Raw genomic sequence first — 17,083 nt, 5'->3', positions numbered from 1 at the left:
ACTGCACTGTAACAGGGCAATGCCTAAGGAGCAGGCACAGACTAGGGCATGAGTGAAGGGGCTTTTCTGGCAAGGGGTAGCCAGGGCCAGGGGCTGAGCCAGCTCAGTGTCAGTGATCATGTTCATAGAATCATAGAATCATAGAATGGTTAGAGTTGGAAGGGACCTCAAAGATCATCTAGTTCCAATCCCCCTGCCATGGGCAGGGAAACCCTCCACTACACCAGGTTGCCCAAAGCCTCATCCAACCTGGCCTTGAACACCTCCAGGGATGGGGCATCCACAACTTCTCTGGGCAACCTCTTCCAGTACCTCACCACCCTCAATGTAAAGAATTTCTTTCTTATATCTAACCTAAATCTCCCCTCTTTCAGTTTAAATCCATTGCCCCTTGTCCTATCACTACACGCCCTTGTAAAAAGTCCCTCTCCAGCTTTCCTGTAGGCAAAGCACTATAGAGTGGTAACTTGAGCGAGTGTGCTGGTTTTGGCTGGGATGGAGTTAATTTTCTTCACAGTAGCTAGTATGGGGCTGTGCTGGAAACAGCTTTGACAGCACTGGGATGTTTTTGTTATTGCTGAGCAGTGCTTGCACAGAGTCAAGGTCTCTTCTGCTTCTCACTGCACCCATCAGCGAGGAGACTGGGGGTGCACTAAAGTTGAGAGGGGACACAGCTGGGACGGCTGACCTCAGCTGATCAATGAGATATCCCACACCCTATGACATCATGGTCAGCAATAAAAGCCGGGGGAAAGAAGGAGGAAGAGAAGACATTTGGATGATGGCATTTGTCTTTCCAAGTAACAGTTACACGTGATGGAGCCCTGCTTTCTTGGAAATGGCTGAACACCTGCCTGCTGATGGGAAGTGGTGAATGAATTCCTGTTTTGCTTCGCTTGCATGCACGGCTTTGCTTTACCCATTAAACTGTCTTTATCTCAACCCACAAGTTTTCTTACTTCCAATCCTTCCAATCCTCTCCCCCATCCCACCCAGCGGAATGAATGAGTGGCTGCGTGCTGCTTAGTTGCAGGCTGGGGTAAAACCACCACAGTGAGTTAATTTAAATGGAGTTTAAACCCAAGAAGGGATGTTTTCACACGTTAGAGATGCCTAATAAACAGTGGCACCAAATTAGCCCTTCCAGTTTGTGGGGAAAAAAATGCTTCCATTTTGCATCTGAAGTTCCTGGATAACAAGGACTGGAGAATGGAAAGGAAACAGAAGTTGACTTGGAGACAACTCTATTGCTCCAGATCCAGGATGGACTTTTAAGCTGTGACCATGGGTTTGGGTTGAAGCTTTTTCATTGCAATGTGAGGAAACATTTGATTTTTTTTTCTAGTTTTTTCCTTGCCGAAAACCAGCCTGACCTGTTTTGCTTGTGTTAGTGTGACAAAAGCAAGCTGATTGCGACAGGTGGAAAAAGAAACCCTTTTCAGAGCAGAGAGGGAACTCACAGCCACTTTGGACAATGGAATTGATTCTGAGTGTTTAACGTGCACCTGGTGAAACTGGTTTCACCATTATGTCATCATAGGGGGGTGTGTGTGGGTGGGGAGGTTGGTGCCCAGTTTTGCCCTGTTTCTACTCACGCCCCCTGAATTCAGCCTTAGAACACAAAGATGCCTTTCTGTTTGGGCCTGTTTACGTGTGCAGTCATACCCGGGCCGTGGGATGCACTGTCTCTGTTCACCTTCTGCAGCCAGGTGTGGCCAGCACCTCCGTGCCAAGCCAGCCTGTCCCCTCACATCCATGCCCCTATGCCTTGTGGCCATCAAATTCACAGCCCATGTCTTGGCAGGACTCCCATCTCTGCTCCCCAGTTCTTTCTGCCCTGCTTTGCCCTTTGTTCCTCCCTTCCCTGCCGCACACCAGTTTACACCAGTCTGCACTAGTTCACCTGCTTGTCCCATTCCTTCTGGCCCCACCTGGTTTGCTGAGATACGTCCCCTCCAGCATTAGCATTACCTTGTTGTGAACCAGCACTGGAAAAACCAGGCTGGGCGCTGCTGGCATGGGAGTGCTCAGCAGCCCCGGCGCAGCTGGGGAGCAGGCTGAGACATGGCTGTGGACATGGCACTGGGAAGGAGACCCTGTGGCCCCAGTGTGACCTTGGCCAAGTCTTTGCCTGGGGAGCGCTGGGCAGAGAGAAGGGCCGCCACGAGGCCAAGAGCACCCAAATGAACTGATACAGACCCTCCCAGTGTGGCCTCAACTTCAACCCCACGCAACTGAACAGCTTGCGGGTGCATGAGCGTCCCTGTCCGGCACAGGATGGTGACATGCTAAGGTCTGGCTTTGCTGCACCACGCTGCTGAATGGCACCTCTCAGGTGCCAGGCGAGTTGCAGCAATATGCATGTTCCCTGCATGGTGGAAAGAAGAGGAAAAAAAAGAGAAAAATAAAATTAGAAAAGCACCCTGAGGTCTCCATTGTCCATCATGCTCAGCCCTCCTATCATCTTCATAGATTTCATAGATTTCTAGGTTGGAAAAGACCTTAGAGATCATCCAGTCCAACCGTCCCTAATCCCCATTAAACCATGTCCCTAAGTAGTTCATCCACCCTTTTCTTAAACACATTCAGGGATGGGGACTCAACCACCTCCCTGGGCAACCTATTCCAGTGGCTGACAACCCTTTCAGAGAAGAAATACTTTCTAACATCCAGCCTGAATCTCCCCTGACTAAGCTTATACCCATTTCCCCTTGTCCTATCACCCATCACTAATGTAAAGAGCCCTTCCCCCACCTCCCCACCATCCCTTCTCAAGTATTTGTAGGCTGTAATCAGGTCTCCCCTCAGCCTCCTCTTCTCCAGGCTAAACAGCCCCAACTCCCTTAGCTGCTCCTCATAACTTTTATTTTCCAGCCCCTTGACCAGTCTAGTCGCCCTTCTCTGGACCCGCTCCAGGAGCTCAGTATCTCTCTTAAAGCGAGGGGCCCAAAACTGGACGCAATATTCCAGGTGCGGCCTCACCAGTGCCAAGTACAGGGGCAGGATCACTTCCCTATTCCTGCTGGTTACACTATTCTTGATACACTATTCTTGGTACAATATCCCATTGGCCTTTTTGGCCACCTGGGCACACTGCTGGCTCATATCAAGCTGGTAGTCAACCAAAACCCCCAGGTCTTTCCCCGCCAGACAGCTCTCCAGCCAATCTTCCCCGAGCCTATAGCGATGCTTGGGGTTTTTATACCCCAAGTGAAGGACTCTGCATTTGGCCTTATTAAAGCTCATGCCATTGGCCTCGGCCCAACGATCCAGTCTGTTCAAATCCCTCCCAGCTTGGTGTCGTCCGCAAATTTACTGAGGGTAAAATCTTGACACAGCCATGAAGATCCACGTGTCCTGGAAGATGGGCAGCCCAAGGTAGCTGCCTGGAAAATGCCACACCGTAATGCTTCTGAAGGAAAATGCTGCCCAGAGCTCAGAGAATCATCTCCTAGGACCTCCAAACCATCTACCATATGTGCACCAGGCCCTGTCCCCACAGACAGCCCTGAGGGCAGCACTGGCCTGAGAACTTGCTGGCACCCCACTGGAAGCGCTGGGCGTGATGAACGCTGCAGGCTTGATCCTTCTCCTCCCCTTGTCTGGGGTTCATCGCACAGAGCACAGCTCCCTGGAGCGCTGGTCGGCTGGCTCTGCCGGGCACTGCTGGCACGCTGCTGGCAAACAGCTGGCACACAGCTGGCCCCCATGGTTTGTAACCACCAGGCACCTGCAGCTCCTGCCTGCAGAGCTGCTCCCAGCTCGGCCCAATGTTTGGGGCTGCTCCAGCCCAGGCTCTGCATTCCCTCAGACATTTCCAGCTCCCCCTAGACTAGCACCTCATCTCTAACATCCTCCTCCTCCTCCTCATGCCGTTTCATTTATCCTCCCCATCCCTGGGATACCCTTGCAAATGTAATAGCCCATTTAAAAAGCCACAAACCAGCCCTTTTTCACTTACGAGTCCCATCACACTGAGCCTATTGCATCTCCGCAGCCACCACCAGATTTCAGCTGGTAGTTTCCATCTCTGCTCTTCTCCTTCAGCTTCATCAGCAAAACAAGGAGGTCTGCAGGCATCTACTCTAGAGAGCAGGCAATTAGACTTCAGTTAGAACAAACTGTCCACCTGAAGGCAGGCAAAACCTCAGCTCTTGTGATTAAAAACGAGATAACAGACGTATCAGTCATTAACTATGCCCAGATTGTAATCTTGGCTCTTGCATAATTAAATAGCTTCTTAACCGCAATGTTAGCTGGTCCTCAAATATTTGTATATTGGATGCCTTGCCTCCAGTGATGTAATCAGCTGGAAGCGCTTCAACCTTCTCCTGAATTGCAGGAGAAGAATTTGCTTTGTCTGAAAGGAAAGAAACTTCATAGAAAATTATGGACAGCTCTATGGAAAATGCAGGAGTTTCTGATGTTTCTCATTTTACAGTCAGCTTTATCTGACAGAGATGAGCAAATTGCGTGCTGGGTAAAACATCTACACAAGCATCTGCATTAATGTGAACAAGCTGGTGAAAACAGGAAACCCACAAAAGATGGTTTCTATGGAGGGATCGAAGCTCCTCGTGGGTCTGTGGCAGCCTGACTCAAGGCCAGCCCGGCCTGCCTCCCGCTCGCCTGAGCCAACGATGGTCCGTCCATTCCCCACCTCTGATCTTTGCATTGGGACTGTGGTCACCTCCTGCACTTCGTCTCCCTTACGGTAACAGAACCAAGCATTAAACCCCATTTGCTTTGGGACAGGGAAGAAAATGCCTTATTCCTGATTCATGGGGAAATGCTCAAACGTGAATAACTGTCTTGTAGGTCTGAGAAGAGCCCTGAATCTCTTCCAAAGAGCAGAGGCAAGGCAAAGGAGTCCTGAAGACCCTCGTGGGAGCAGACGCAAGTGCAGCTAGTGGGGAAAGAGGGAGATTGGTGGTTACTTCACTGCTTAAATTTCTGAAAAGGCAAATGATATTCACCCTACCACTTTCTTACCTTGCAGCTCCTCATTTCTACTAGCACCCAAGATAGACCTGCAAGGCTTGTGTGGATTCTTTTGGAGGCACCAGCTAGAAATCTGTCAGACAATTCCCAGTGCTCTGGCTGGTGGAGAAAAGATCCACTGAGAACGATGTGTTGTTTTACCCTGCGCTAGCAGCGAGAACAAAAATTACTGAGTGACTAAGGGTTCAAGGCAGATGGCCTCTACTCAGAAAAGACAGGCTGGGACCCTTGTGTTGAGTGATGGCCTATGCACCTCAGGGGCCAGGAAAATGTGGTGTGGGATCTCAGTTTGGGTAGCACAGGAACAGCGCTCAGGTCCAGGTCAGATGGGGAGAGCTGCTCTGCATTGGGTGCTACTAGCTAAGGACCTGTCCCTACAGCCTGTCTTTCTTCAAGATTACACAAGGGTCTGCCCAGTTCCACCATCTCATCCCACTATGCTGATGGGTCATTGCTCGAGATCTCAACATCACGCACATCTCCAGTTTTTGTGCAGCAGTGTCCCTGTATGATCTTCTGTGGCACCGTCACCACTTTTAGGCCAGAACATGGGGCACTTCTCCATGTGCTGGGTGAGGAAAAGCAAGAACAGAGTGCAAGGAAGCAGCAGGACATCTGCAAGTGTGGATGCAATCACCTGCTACCGACGTGCACCTTATTCCTGATTCTGAGCAGAGACAAAACACTCATCTGCTCCCTGCAACACAGGGAAACTGAAATGATCCATCTGTTCCCTGCAACACAGGGAAACTGAAAATGATCCATCTGCTCCCTGCAACACAGGGGAGCAAACGAAAAACAACTGATGCAGTCTGCCACTTTAGGCTCTCTCTGCTACCAAAGCTGAGGCTGTTCTGGGTCAGCGTCTGAGTCAACTCACCTCAGCTCGCTGTTCCTGCAAGGACAGGCGCAAACTGAAGGTCACCTAAATGCAGTAAGTTTTGATTCCTTTAGCCCAGATTTATGCATTCTTGATTTTGCTCCACAGTAAGATGCAAGCTAAGCATGAGCACGCGTTCCCGAACGCTAGTTTGCTATGTTGCTTACAAGAGTTTGCAAACCCAACACTTTGCATCCTACTGAAGGTGCATTTAGACTGAGCTGGCAAACAGAAACAAAGCCTTCAATCCACTGCTGAGCAGGCATGGCCTTGGAATTAGAATTTTCATTACCAGAGTGAGGTAAAACTCAATTAAATTCTCCATGCTTATTTGTATATCCGTGATTGCTCTTTCGAAACCTGCATCAAAATCAATGCAAAATATTGCTCCTAAGTGTCTTTAACATCAGAACTTCAAATGTAAATTCCCAGGCTGGTCTTGAAGTATTTCTAAGGTATTTTCTCCTGTACTAACAAAACAGGTGGTACAAGCACCTTTTGGCATGCAGAGAAAGGCCATGACAAGGAGTCGCAGACTGGAGGCATAGAAGTTAACTCCTGACTTGTTTCATAGCCTGAATTGCTTTAAAACTTTGTGATAAACCACTGTTTGGGTTCGGTTCCACTGTTTCTTTTGCCATGCCCATGACAAAAACATGTTGTTGCCAGTTAGAGCATTGTTCCCAGCATGTGGATGCAGAGTTTGTTTATCTTCTGGTGGGACTTGGGTGATGGATCCTCCAACCAGTGAGCTAATCTAACATCTACCACGTACCTCTGCATGCTTCGGTTGGAGATCTGCTACATGAAGGGGGTTTACTCCATCTTGGTCAGCAGCTGGTGTGTATCATGGACTTTTTTCCTTTAATCCTCCAACATCTGTAGAACTTTTGGACCCTACCCAGAACTCAGAGACTCTCCTGTGCTCAGTACCAAACCGGCAGAAAATGAAGTTAGGTCTTACCCCAGCACACGTGCAGAGGAGAGTACCATAAGACAGGCTGGATTGTAGGTTTTGGATGGGACTTCCAATGCCAGGCAAACACTGCAATGGCTGACCTCAGACATTTGGGTTCTGCCTCATTTGGGCAACTCCCTCACTTGCATGAATAACGTTTGCACAACTTCAGCTGTTGCCCACCATCACTTTGCCCCACTTCCTCCCCATCAGAAGACTCAAAAATTTCTTTCTGATTTCACGGTTCCCCCACCATAATGCGTGAGCCTAGAAAGGGAAAGTGCACACACTAAATCCCACTACTGCTGCTTGCTTCAAGATCTCCCAGACATTGGCATTTTGCAAAAAAGGCACCAAGAAACCCACACTGAGCTCATTCTGAGGATTCTTTATTGCTTTTACAATCTTGTATTTTCAGTAGTTTCCCAAGAGCCTGTGAAAGAAACATGGGATCTGCTGATTTAACATCATCTTCAGGAATCAAGAAAATGCATGCTTGAAGTCGAAGTCACGTTCACCGTCTGTTTCATCTGAACATCTCCTAGTCGAACAGCGGTCCGAAGAATTGTGGGAAAGCAAACAGTGTTACTGAATGGTAGCAATGGGAGCAGCAATATGAATGGCATGAGACAGCTACTGGTGCCCTCCTCCGAAATGTAAGCCTAGACAGCCTGTTCATGTGGGCTGCACTTTGCCAGTTGCATCTCTGAGCACAAGAGACAGAGGGATATAAGCTTTTACCATACTGTCCGTCTGACGTTTGCCCAGGGAGATTTCTTCATTCCCTGAGCTTCTTTCACTTCACTCCACTCCAGCTTTGTGTCTGGAACCTCATCTTCTGGCTCGGGATCCTCGCGGACAGTCCCCTCAGGCAGTGCCACGACGATGGGCAGAGGGCCCTGCTCTTCCCGGAACTCCACTACATAGAGACTTTTCTGGTTCGCTAACTGTTGGTGAGTCTCCTGGGAGCAGGAAAGAGAAAACACGATCAAAGCAACCATGTACAATGTTGGTTTACTTCAGGTCGAACTCTACATGTTATATGGGCTAGGAAAAGAAAAATTTACTAATAAACACTTTAAACACCACGTAAATTAAATGACTCGTCAGGCTCATCCTCATGGGTTTCAAATGAGCTATTGCATAAGCAGCAGGAATTCAGGCAGCCAGGCTGCAGATATACCAGCATTACAATGTCATCCTAGAGGAACTTGCTTCTGGAAAGGATATGGCTAGAAAAGGCATATCCTGCTAATAAGGATGCATGTTGGCATGTTAGTAATGTGCAGGAACGTCTTTAGGTTTTTGTATGGATATAAATTTTGCTTTGACAACAGTGAAGTGCTTATTACTGCCCTGACAGGTAATACTAGCTAATAGAATAATATGAATTTAACATTATTTTCAATTATACCTCTTCTCACATACAAGTTCTTTTGTTAACACCCAGATTTTACAGAATAAATACCTGCTGGGAACAGGAAATTTTTCCCATTCAGGGCAGTCAAGAAAATATATCAAGTGCACACCTCAAAGCAATAATCTATACAGCAGGCCTTCTTCTATTCATTCCGTGGAAGACTTCTCAGAGACAATGCATTGAAAATATATGACAGACGTCCTCAAGTCTGATTAACCTCAGATACTGATAAACATCTGTAACTATCTCATTAGGCAAAGAGGATCATAACCCCCTCCCCTCCTGAGGCTAAACTGGAAAAGTTGGCTAGGATGAGGTGACAGATTCCACAACTATAGCTTTGCAGGGCTATATTGGGAACGTAAGCAGCTAAATCCTGGCAGCTACCAAGACTCTACAACCAAATGAGATAACCAGGAATCTCCAAAAGACTGACTCATCTTAGGGCTGGTGCTCAAGGGAAGTCAGATGAAATGCTGCATGTTGGACCTTTCCACAACTACAGACAGCTGGCTCAGACAGACATCTCTATTGTGAGCACTTGCAGTTAGAGGAAATGATACCACTTCCCTGACTTATTTCAGAGATCTTAATTATACTAGTGATAGAAGCAGCTGTGATGTTTGGGGTTTAGGCAATGAAAACTTGGAATGCAGACAAACACGAAGCAGCAACCAGAGCTGGGCCACTACTACCCCTGCCCACGATTTTTCAAATGTCACCAAAAATGCTACAAACAAAAGCCCAGAAATTCAGATGTTCCCTGGTGGCACTTGGCTGTGGAACAGGCAGAGTTACATCCAGCTGTTTCTGACTGGATAACTTCATATAACTTCTGAGGAATTATTCACACGCTGATTTTGTTTGCTCTTTTGAAAATGACTTCACTTTAAGTCTAAAATATAAACTGTTTGACTATAAACTATTACAGTATCAATCCTGTTCTGTCCCCTGACCTAACATACAGAATCATGGAGAGTGTAAGCTACCTGTTGTGTCAAGCCTTTAAAGAGAGCTCTGGTAATGTTAATCAAGTTTTTGGATCCAGAAACCTTGGCGTACATGTCTTTAATGCCAATTAGTTTGCAGATGGTGATGATAGCTCGGTGGCAACGAAGACCATATCCTGGGGAAAAAAAAAAAATTAAATTAGCATTCTATGATTATTTGTAAACATACAACTTAGCTAAGGAAGAAGACAGAACTAAGACCTCCTCTTAGTTATTTTTGTTACCTAGCATGTTAGAACACATTATATCTTAAAAACGACAAAACCATTCTGGGAAGACCATTCTTCCCAGTCTTTGCAGCCATGCTAACAAAAAGATTCTATTTTTTTAAATACTAAATATACCTGATAACATATTGCAAAACCAAATGAAAATGTCACCATCTATAAACTCAAAACATAAACCCACAAAATATGCAACCTGAAGAATTGTTCAATACCACAGGTTTGGGTAGTATTCCTTAAAAGTACCATTGGCAGCTTTAGAATAATCTTCCACAAACATACCCCACCACCCTGGGAACGCTCACCAAACAAAAGGTAATTTCTTTCTCCCACTTAGCAGAAAAGTAACACTCTAGTACTTCCCAAAACTAAAAATAATAATTGAAAAAAAATTAGCAGAGAAGCAAGGCAACAAGTTTAATTAAAAGCGTATTAAAAAGAAGCCATTACAAGGGGAGAAGATCTCAATGAAACTGTAGGTCAACCAAGACTGTCTCTTCCAGAAAGCAACATCTTCGTAGCTTCAAAACCGCTTCCTTTGCAATTTCAGGTGACCAACTGCTGAATGACAGGTTCAGTAACTCCTAACAATGGTGAACCTGACTTTAAAGTCCTGGTTCATCTACATGATGGAGGGATTTAAACCAGTCTCCTGTGGTGAAGTTACGCTTGAAACAACTGGTATGCTCAAGCACTGCTGTCCTTTGGGCTTCCCTCCAGAAGGACCCTGCAGTAGAAGCAATGTCAGTCTCTCTCATTCTCAGGGATATTGCTGCTGGATTAGTGGTCCACAGTGCCTTCCTAAAGCCTGAGATTGTGCTCAAGAGCTCTATCAGACACAGAGCAGGCAGAGAAATTGGGGAGGGAAGGAAAAAGGAAGTCAAAGTAAGTCTGCAGGCAATAATGCTCCAACAGAAAAGTCTGGTCTAAACACAGAGCTGCTGGGAAAGAGGGTGAGTGCCTGCTGGCACTGGTGTCTCTTGCTGCTCGCAGGCTTTTAGCTAGCCAAATAAAACCAATCATATTTTTATTTCATTCAGCTCTTGCTAAGCAAAGCTTTGAGCAGTGAGAGTGGGACTGAAGCTGCCTGCAAACTCCGGAAGGCACCAGGGCACCCACTTATGCCAAATTCACACTTTGCAGTTGATCTCCAACACATGAACCTGTTACTTGCCTCCTGACTCAGCAACAGCAGTTCACCCACTTCACAATCTACGCAAAACGTAACAGCTACTAGAAAGTTACGCTTGTCCTCTTCAGGTTACAAAAGACGGCAGAATACGACGCACCATCAAGAGAGTAAGACAGCACAGGTTATCAAGGTTCCGTGCAGAGACATCGCTTCCTTTCTCCTGGTCCAGCAACTGGCATGAATTACGTTGGGTTATTTCATTAGTGGCACAACGGAAGGACACGGAATGGAAATGAAGTAGGTAACAGACTCCTCAGAGGTAAAACTACATTGCAGTTCGTAGGGGAGTGGAGAGGAGAGAGAAATGTATTTCGAAATCCACAAACACAGCAGAGATTTGCATGTCATCTGCATCCACCTCCATCACAGAGCATTATTTTAGCTCCAGTGCATAGTAACAGTACATGAGAGTTAACTGCAAATGGTTTCTTAGACTTGCCAGATTTTCATGGAGGAGTTATTTTTTGAGGAGTCTAATTTTGCTCTCTCGTGCCCCAGAGAGATTTGTTTCACATGGCCTAGCTCTATTAATCTTTAAAAATGGTTTTGTGATAGTTCTATTGTATCTTACTTAAAAGCTGAAAAGCCAGGTTATTGATTAGTTCACTCTGAGACAGTCTTGCTGCTGAGGAAATGAGGTGAAAAAAATTTTTAAAAAATCTATTCCAGTACTGCATGTTGTATTGTACCAATATGTCCCTTTTTCTTTTAACCTGTAATCAGAAAAGAAATTATAACCATACAAAGCATTTGTTCTGCTGTTTGAGAAAACACTGTTTTCTATGCTACCAGACAAAGTCAAGTTTTAGACACAATTACGTCCGGATGGCCTCTAAAAGGCAGTTTGCCAAAGCTTCATTTTCAGTGACTTCAAGCATTTAATTTCTGGCGCTTTTCTCCCATCTTAACTCAGTCAGCTTTCTGCAGATTGTTAGTACATGAAACTCAGAAGCCAGCAAACTAGTCCATCAGTCGCAGAACAAAATTTATTCCAAACACAAAAGCAAAGGATTCCAACTGCAAACTCCAGCTGTGGAGAAAAAGTTGAGCTCAGACATTTTTAACTTTCTTGCAGCACTCATCCTGCCTTACTGAGCTAAATCAATGAGGCCAGAACAGGGTCATCTAAACGTAACAAATTTTCTCACGCTGAAAAAGATGCAAATTTAACCAAAAGAAGTATTTAAAATGTATTCTTCCTAGAAATCTGTTATGGGCAATCTACATTAGAATTTCTGGGTAGCCACTAACAAGAATTTGGAAAGAGAATATCCACTTTCAAATCACACTAAGGGACTGCTCTGAGATCAGTTCACATTCAGATGTTCACACTACTTTTTTAATTTGGATTTTTCACTTGTCTACTATGTAATCCTGGCTATATGATGGGGCTTTTCCCCACTTCACAGGGATTAGGAATAAATTCAAGAAAGGAACAAACATTTAAGTGTAACAGTGACTTTACCTTTTCTAACAAACATTAGGCTTTGTGGTGATCATTTGATGAGATAGCTGCTCCTGCGTACAGGAACTGGAAATAACTGCCAGGTCTAATTATGCAAAGTGAGAGGCTTCAGCACACATAACTACACAGCTGTAATGCCATCAGCAAACAGAAGGAATCTTTTCTACTTTAAGTAAAGTATATGCCAGACTCTAAGGTGAAAACTATGAATAACTGTAATTTCTTATACCTCTTAGTGACAGCTTCAGGGTATCATTGCTGGGCTTCACAGCCACGTAAGTGTATAAAACAAACCGGTTTGCACCTCCTCTTATTAATTCATGTTAGGAACTAATTTACACTAGTTAGAGATGTATCAACGTGGCTAGCACAGTAGTCTCATGACTACTGTAATTGTAAAGTCAAGTCAGAGATGAAGATTCAGAACTGCTCACACTCTAAAAAGTAGCATATTTTCAGCACAGACGAGCAATACCCTGGGTAGCTTCCATCCAGCTGGCATGTGCTAGAAACAGGAGTGATCTGGAACGGTGGCAAACATGAAGTCCAGAGCCTGCCTCAAGTTAAATCTTGTTCTGCAGCATGTCCACGAGCCATTGTAAAATCACAGCCAGCTCCCGCTGCTGCTATGAACCCTTCCCTTAGAGTATAACACAAAAGCATGTCAGAGGCTAAGGTAAAATCAGGAAAAGCTTTATCTATACCATCCCTAAAACCTCAATTTTGCATAGACATATAATGTTAGAGCTTGTTTTCAGGTCGTGATCACATAATGAAGTCTCTCTCTCACACACACAATTTATCTACAAAATTTTGCACACTGATCTATCTAAATCTATCGAAAATTTTACACACTTCTTAATAAGGCCAATGATGCCTGCTGCTAAGAACACACAAATTTTTCCTAGAAAACATCAAACCTATTTCAGGAAACGCACAATCTAGTTCCATCAGTTATAAAACAGGGAAAATATTCATTAAGTGGAAAAATGTTTCTTGGTTTTTGCAGGATACTTCCACATATGTGAATGTGTTGTGTAACTGAAAAGATACTCAGACAAGGCAAAGCACCGGCCAAAACTGGCAGCAACAAGCTACCAAGGCTAAGGTGCTAACGTGACAGAACTGGACTTGTGTTCTGACACAGTTTGGCATGACACTCTCACAAATAAACTAGGGAAATAAGAACCAGGTGAAATCATAATGAAAGTCTGTATACCCATTACCAGCAGTCTGCTGCCAGGTCAAGAGCATTTTCCACATAGGATCCTGCTGTAGATTTGTTATGACTTTAATACCTGCAATTATCTTCATTATGGCTTGGATGGGGGAACAGAGACTGAAAAAAACAGGTGGAAAGGATATCATCTTGGGAAAGGCTGCAAGCAAACTGGCGGTCAGAAAGGAAGTCAATGTAAGGCTGACAAACTGGAGACGTGGTTTGAAACCAAAGCACCGAAATTCAACAAAGACAGATGCAGAGTGCTTTACTGAGAAATCAAAAGCACAAGTACAAAACAGAGGAGACTGACTAAACGGCAACAAAAAAGGAGCTGGGGATTATAAGGGACCACAAAAAAAAACCCCAGAGATCAGCAGAATTATCCTGCTGCAGCACATCTGAAGCCTTGAACAAAATGCACGTCTTTGAAACAGAAAGACCCTAGAAGGTAAAACGGATCACACTGAAAACTGCAACGCATTAGAAATAAGCTCCCCAAACTACCTCACATGTTAAAACTTTTTTATGTTGCAATCCTGAGCAGTTTACAAGGTTGCTTGGAATGCATCCCAATCATTGTAAATGACTGGCAAAGACAATATTGCAACAGCTCTGAAGGTGAGGAAAGGAATCGTAGAAACTCAGCAAGGTGTCTTCAAAAGGTCAGCGTTCATGTCAGCTGTTAGAGGCAGCACACTGAGCTGCCATACTTCACAACTATTGACAGGGATTTACTACCACTGTGGACTGAAAGTATTTTTAATTGCAAGTACTTCCAATGGACTGCTAGGAGAGTGACAAGAACGCACAGGGATGCAAACGTGACTCACAAACGATAACAGAGACACTGATGAGAACCAAACCTGGTCATTCACACTAATTGATGAGAGCATGTGAGAACGTTTATTCTAGTGAGGTTATCTGACTGGGGAACTTCTCAACTGGGAAACTGAGGGAAAAAAGTGAAATCAGAAACAAAACATAGAGAGACACAGACCTGAAAAAAACAAGCATAGAGACCATGAGAGGAAACAAACATCGCCACTAATTGATGGGCTATCAAGAAATTACTGGTGCCACTTCCAGAAAGGTCAACCTGGCACTTGCAATAAGACTGTAAACCAGGGGAGACCTGGACTGGGAGGGGTGCGAGAACTGACAGTGCTATACAAACTCACCAGTGGCAGGAGCAGGACCACGAGCCACAGGCTGGCTGTCTGGTGATGGCTGCTGAACGGGCTGAGCATCTGTATCTTCCCCAGTCCTGGTATGTGTGAGGTGTGCATGTGTTTTCACCAGCAAACTTTAAGCTGGACTAGCCGGTGAGCAGAGGGGTCCCAGGTGTGATGGGGTCTCAGGTGGGCAGGGGGTCTTGTGCTGGTATACCCAGGGGCACTTGTGAAACGTGGAGTGCACAAGGGACAAGCGTGCGAGTGCACGTGTGTTGGCTAGTGAGCATCAGCCTGAGCCAGCCGGCGACTAGGGGACCTGTGAAGTGGGTAAGAGAATCTGGGCAGGGGTGCTGGGCACACACAGGGGCTGTGCTGGTCCTCGAGGGATCCGTGAATGTGTGTGTGCTTGTGAACCTGGAGAGTGCTGTGTGTGCCTGCACTAGTGATCCATCTCTGCCAGCCAAAGAGGAGGAGAGGACTTGGCTGTGTTTAGGCGGGTTCTGTACGTAGGCGCTGTTGAAGGCAGCGCCTTGTCTGTGGCCAGCTGTGCCAGTGTCCTGTGTCTGTGTGTCTCTGGGATGCAAACCCAGCTTCATTACTGGTTGAATCTGCAAACAGGAAAGTGACAGCTGCATCCCTCAGCCTGGGGAGAGGCCCTGAGTGCCTGGGCTGGGCTCCAGAGGTTGGGCAGGAGGGTCCTGGACTGAAGCAGCTGGAAGAGGTGGCCGTACATCTAACATCACTTAACAGTGGCTTTGTGGAAGAACAGACCTGTGAGCTGAGAGCTACCAGGCATGGACTCGCTGCTACTCCCATCTAACATACAGGAGTCTAAAGAAGCATTTGCCTGTACTACAACTGGGATCAAAGTGAAGAACAGCTTGCAAAGATGGAGAAATGAAAACACTGCTACTGTCTGACAATCAGATGGTCTTTGTGCTGGTATGGTGCAGAACAAGCCAGGGTAGATAATCCCTCTGGTTTCTACACTGGGAGCTCTTGATTTCAGGGAAAATAAAGCAGTAATGGTCTTGAGGAAGTAGCAGGCTAGATGCTGTCCTGGCTCCAACTCATGACCACAGGTACTCTGAGGCAGTCAAGGGAAGACATCTGCCCATCCTATCCCAGTATGGGTTTTGGAGGGACCGGCACACAGATGTGGCTTGCACTCTGATTCCCATTTGAAGTGTTCCCACTACTACACACTGAACTACCTCTGAATCTTGTCTTGAAAACAGTGATTAAAAAAATCACTGAAAAAAAATGGAAAGAACCTATCAGTTCTCCAACGCATGCATGGGGCATATGATGGGAAGAAAAACCTGCAGAGATCTTCTAAAGGCCTTTGCCTCTAACATCGGTGTATTAGATTAAGACTTTTCCACATCTAGGCAATTTAGAGCCAAAAGAACTACACCTAGGAAACATGAAAGAAAACCATGAATAGAGCTCCCACCAGCGTAAGAGGGACAAACCCTGATACACAATTACAAAGCCACGTCATCAACAGTAGGTATTTCTAATGAAAAAGAATGGATAATCTTCAAAAAACATGGTAGACTAGCACCACATGATCCATCTCTGAACTAAATAGACATTGCACAAATTTAACTTCATCAAATAAATACCAGTCAGTAATTAATAAAACTTCAAAATTTCCAGGAAGCTTTAATTACCTTTGTTCTGCTTCTTCATGCGGATGGTTGTGCTTTTGAATCTCACTGTAATGTCATGGTAAACTGGAGGGGAGGAAAAAAAAAAAGGCATTACAGCTAAGTTCTTCCTTCTAGAAAAGGTTTACCTCAGCACATTTAACAAGTACCTTTCTTTTTCAGAACTGTGGATGAGAAGGTGGTTTTACAGGTAAATTTCTGGAATAGATAAAGAAAGTTTACACATCTGTGAATACTATGTTGCTGTTGCATACAAAGCCAAACTTTACTCGAAAAATATGAAGTGTTTGTATGCCTCCAGTGATCCTCATTGAGATCTGAAGTGAGCTCACGTGATACAATTTAAACCTCCTCATGCTCAGATTTTCTAATAATTCAGCTTTTAACCTAAGATTTCCCCATAGACTTAACCATTCTTGGATTTTCCATACCAAATATTTACCATTCCAGTCTTCCTGCCTCTTTCTGCTTCAAAAGGCACCCCAAACTCATATCCTCTGGTGGGTGGCTGTTACATACCTCTGATTTAGCGGCTCAGTCTCTAAGCAGTGCTAGCACTGCAGCCAAGATGGTTCACAGAGGACTTCTAGGTTAAGAAGAATGGAAAGCATGGTGGAAACACCACCAGTTTTTAATCAAATCCCCAATGTGTTAGTGGGAAATAATAATGCTCAAGTAGAAGACTCCTGAGGATAACTGCAGTTTCGTTTTTGTAAGCTGAAGTTTTATTATACAGAATATTTATCTATGCAATGACTTGGTCCAATATTCATATACTCTGTAAGGTATTATCTTTCAAAATTTTTCTGAAAGATAACTGAACATTTGATATACTGGTGCTAAGTCTGACAGAGAGGACTTGTAAG

At 45.1% G+C, this 17,083-nt stretch overlaps 1 protein-coding gene across 1 annotated transcript in view; it reads right to left on the bottom strand.

Moving 5' to 3' along the window:
- Window positions 1-7,207: 7,207 nt before the first annotated feature.
- MRPS5 (mitochondrial ribosomal protein S5) overlaps window positions 7,208-17,083 on the bottom strand; it is a 75,777-nt gene continuing 65,901 nt past the window's right edge. Inside the window, exons 9-11 of the mRNA XM_086631844.1 lie at window positions 16,221-16,283; window positions 9,249-9,385; window positions 7,208-7,801 (exon numbers count right to left, since the gene is read on the bottom strand). Coding sequence (XP_086487970.1) covers window positions 7,577-7,801; window positions 9,249-9,385; window positions 16,221-16,283 — 425 coding nt within the window. The 3' untranslated portion in view covers window positions 7,208-7,576. The remainder of the gene's footprint in view (window positions 7,802-9,248; window positions 9,386-16,220; window positions 16,284-17,083) is intronic.

This window comes from Tauraco erythrolophus, chromosome 2, assembly GCF_009769465.1.
Source record: "Tauraco erythrolophus isolate bTauEry1 chromosome 2, bTauEry1.pri, whole genome shotgun sequence".
Lineage (NCBI taxonomy): Eukaryota > Metazoa > Chordata > Aves > Musophagiformes > Musophagidae > Tauraco > Tauraco erythrolophus.
Note: the sequence above shows the minus strand (reverse complement) of the source record. Positions and strands in the feature narration are given on the sequence as shown.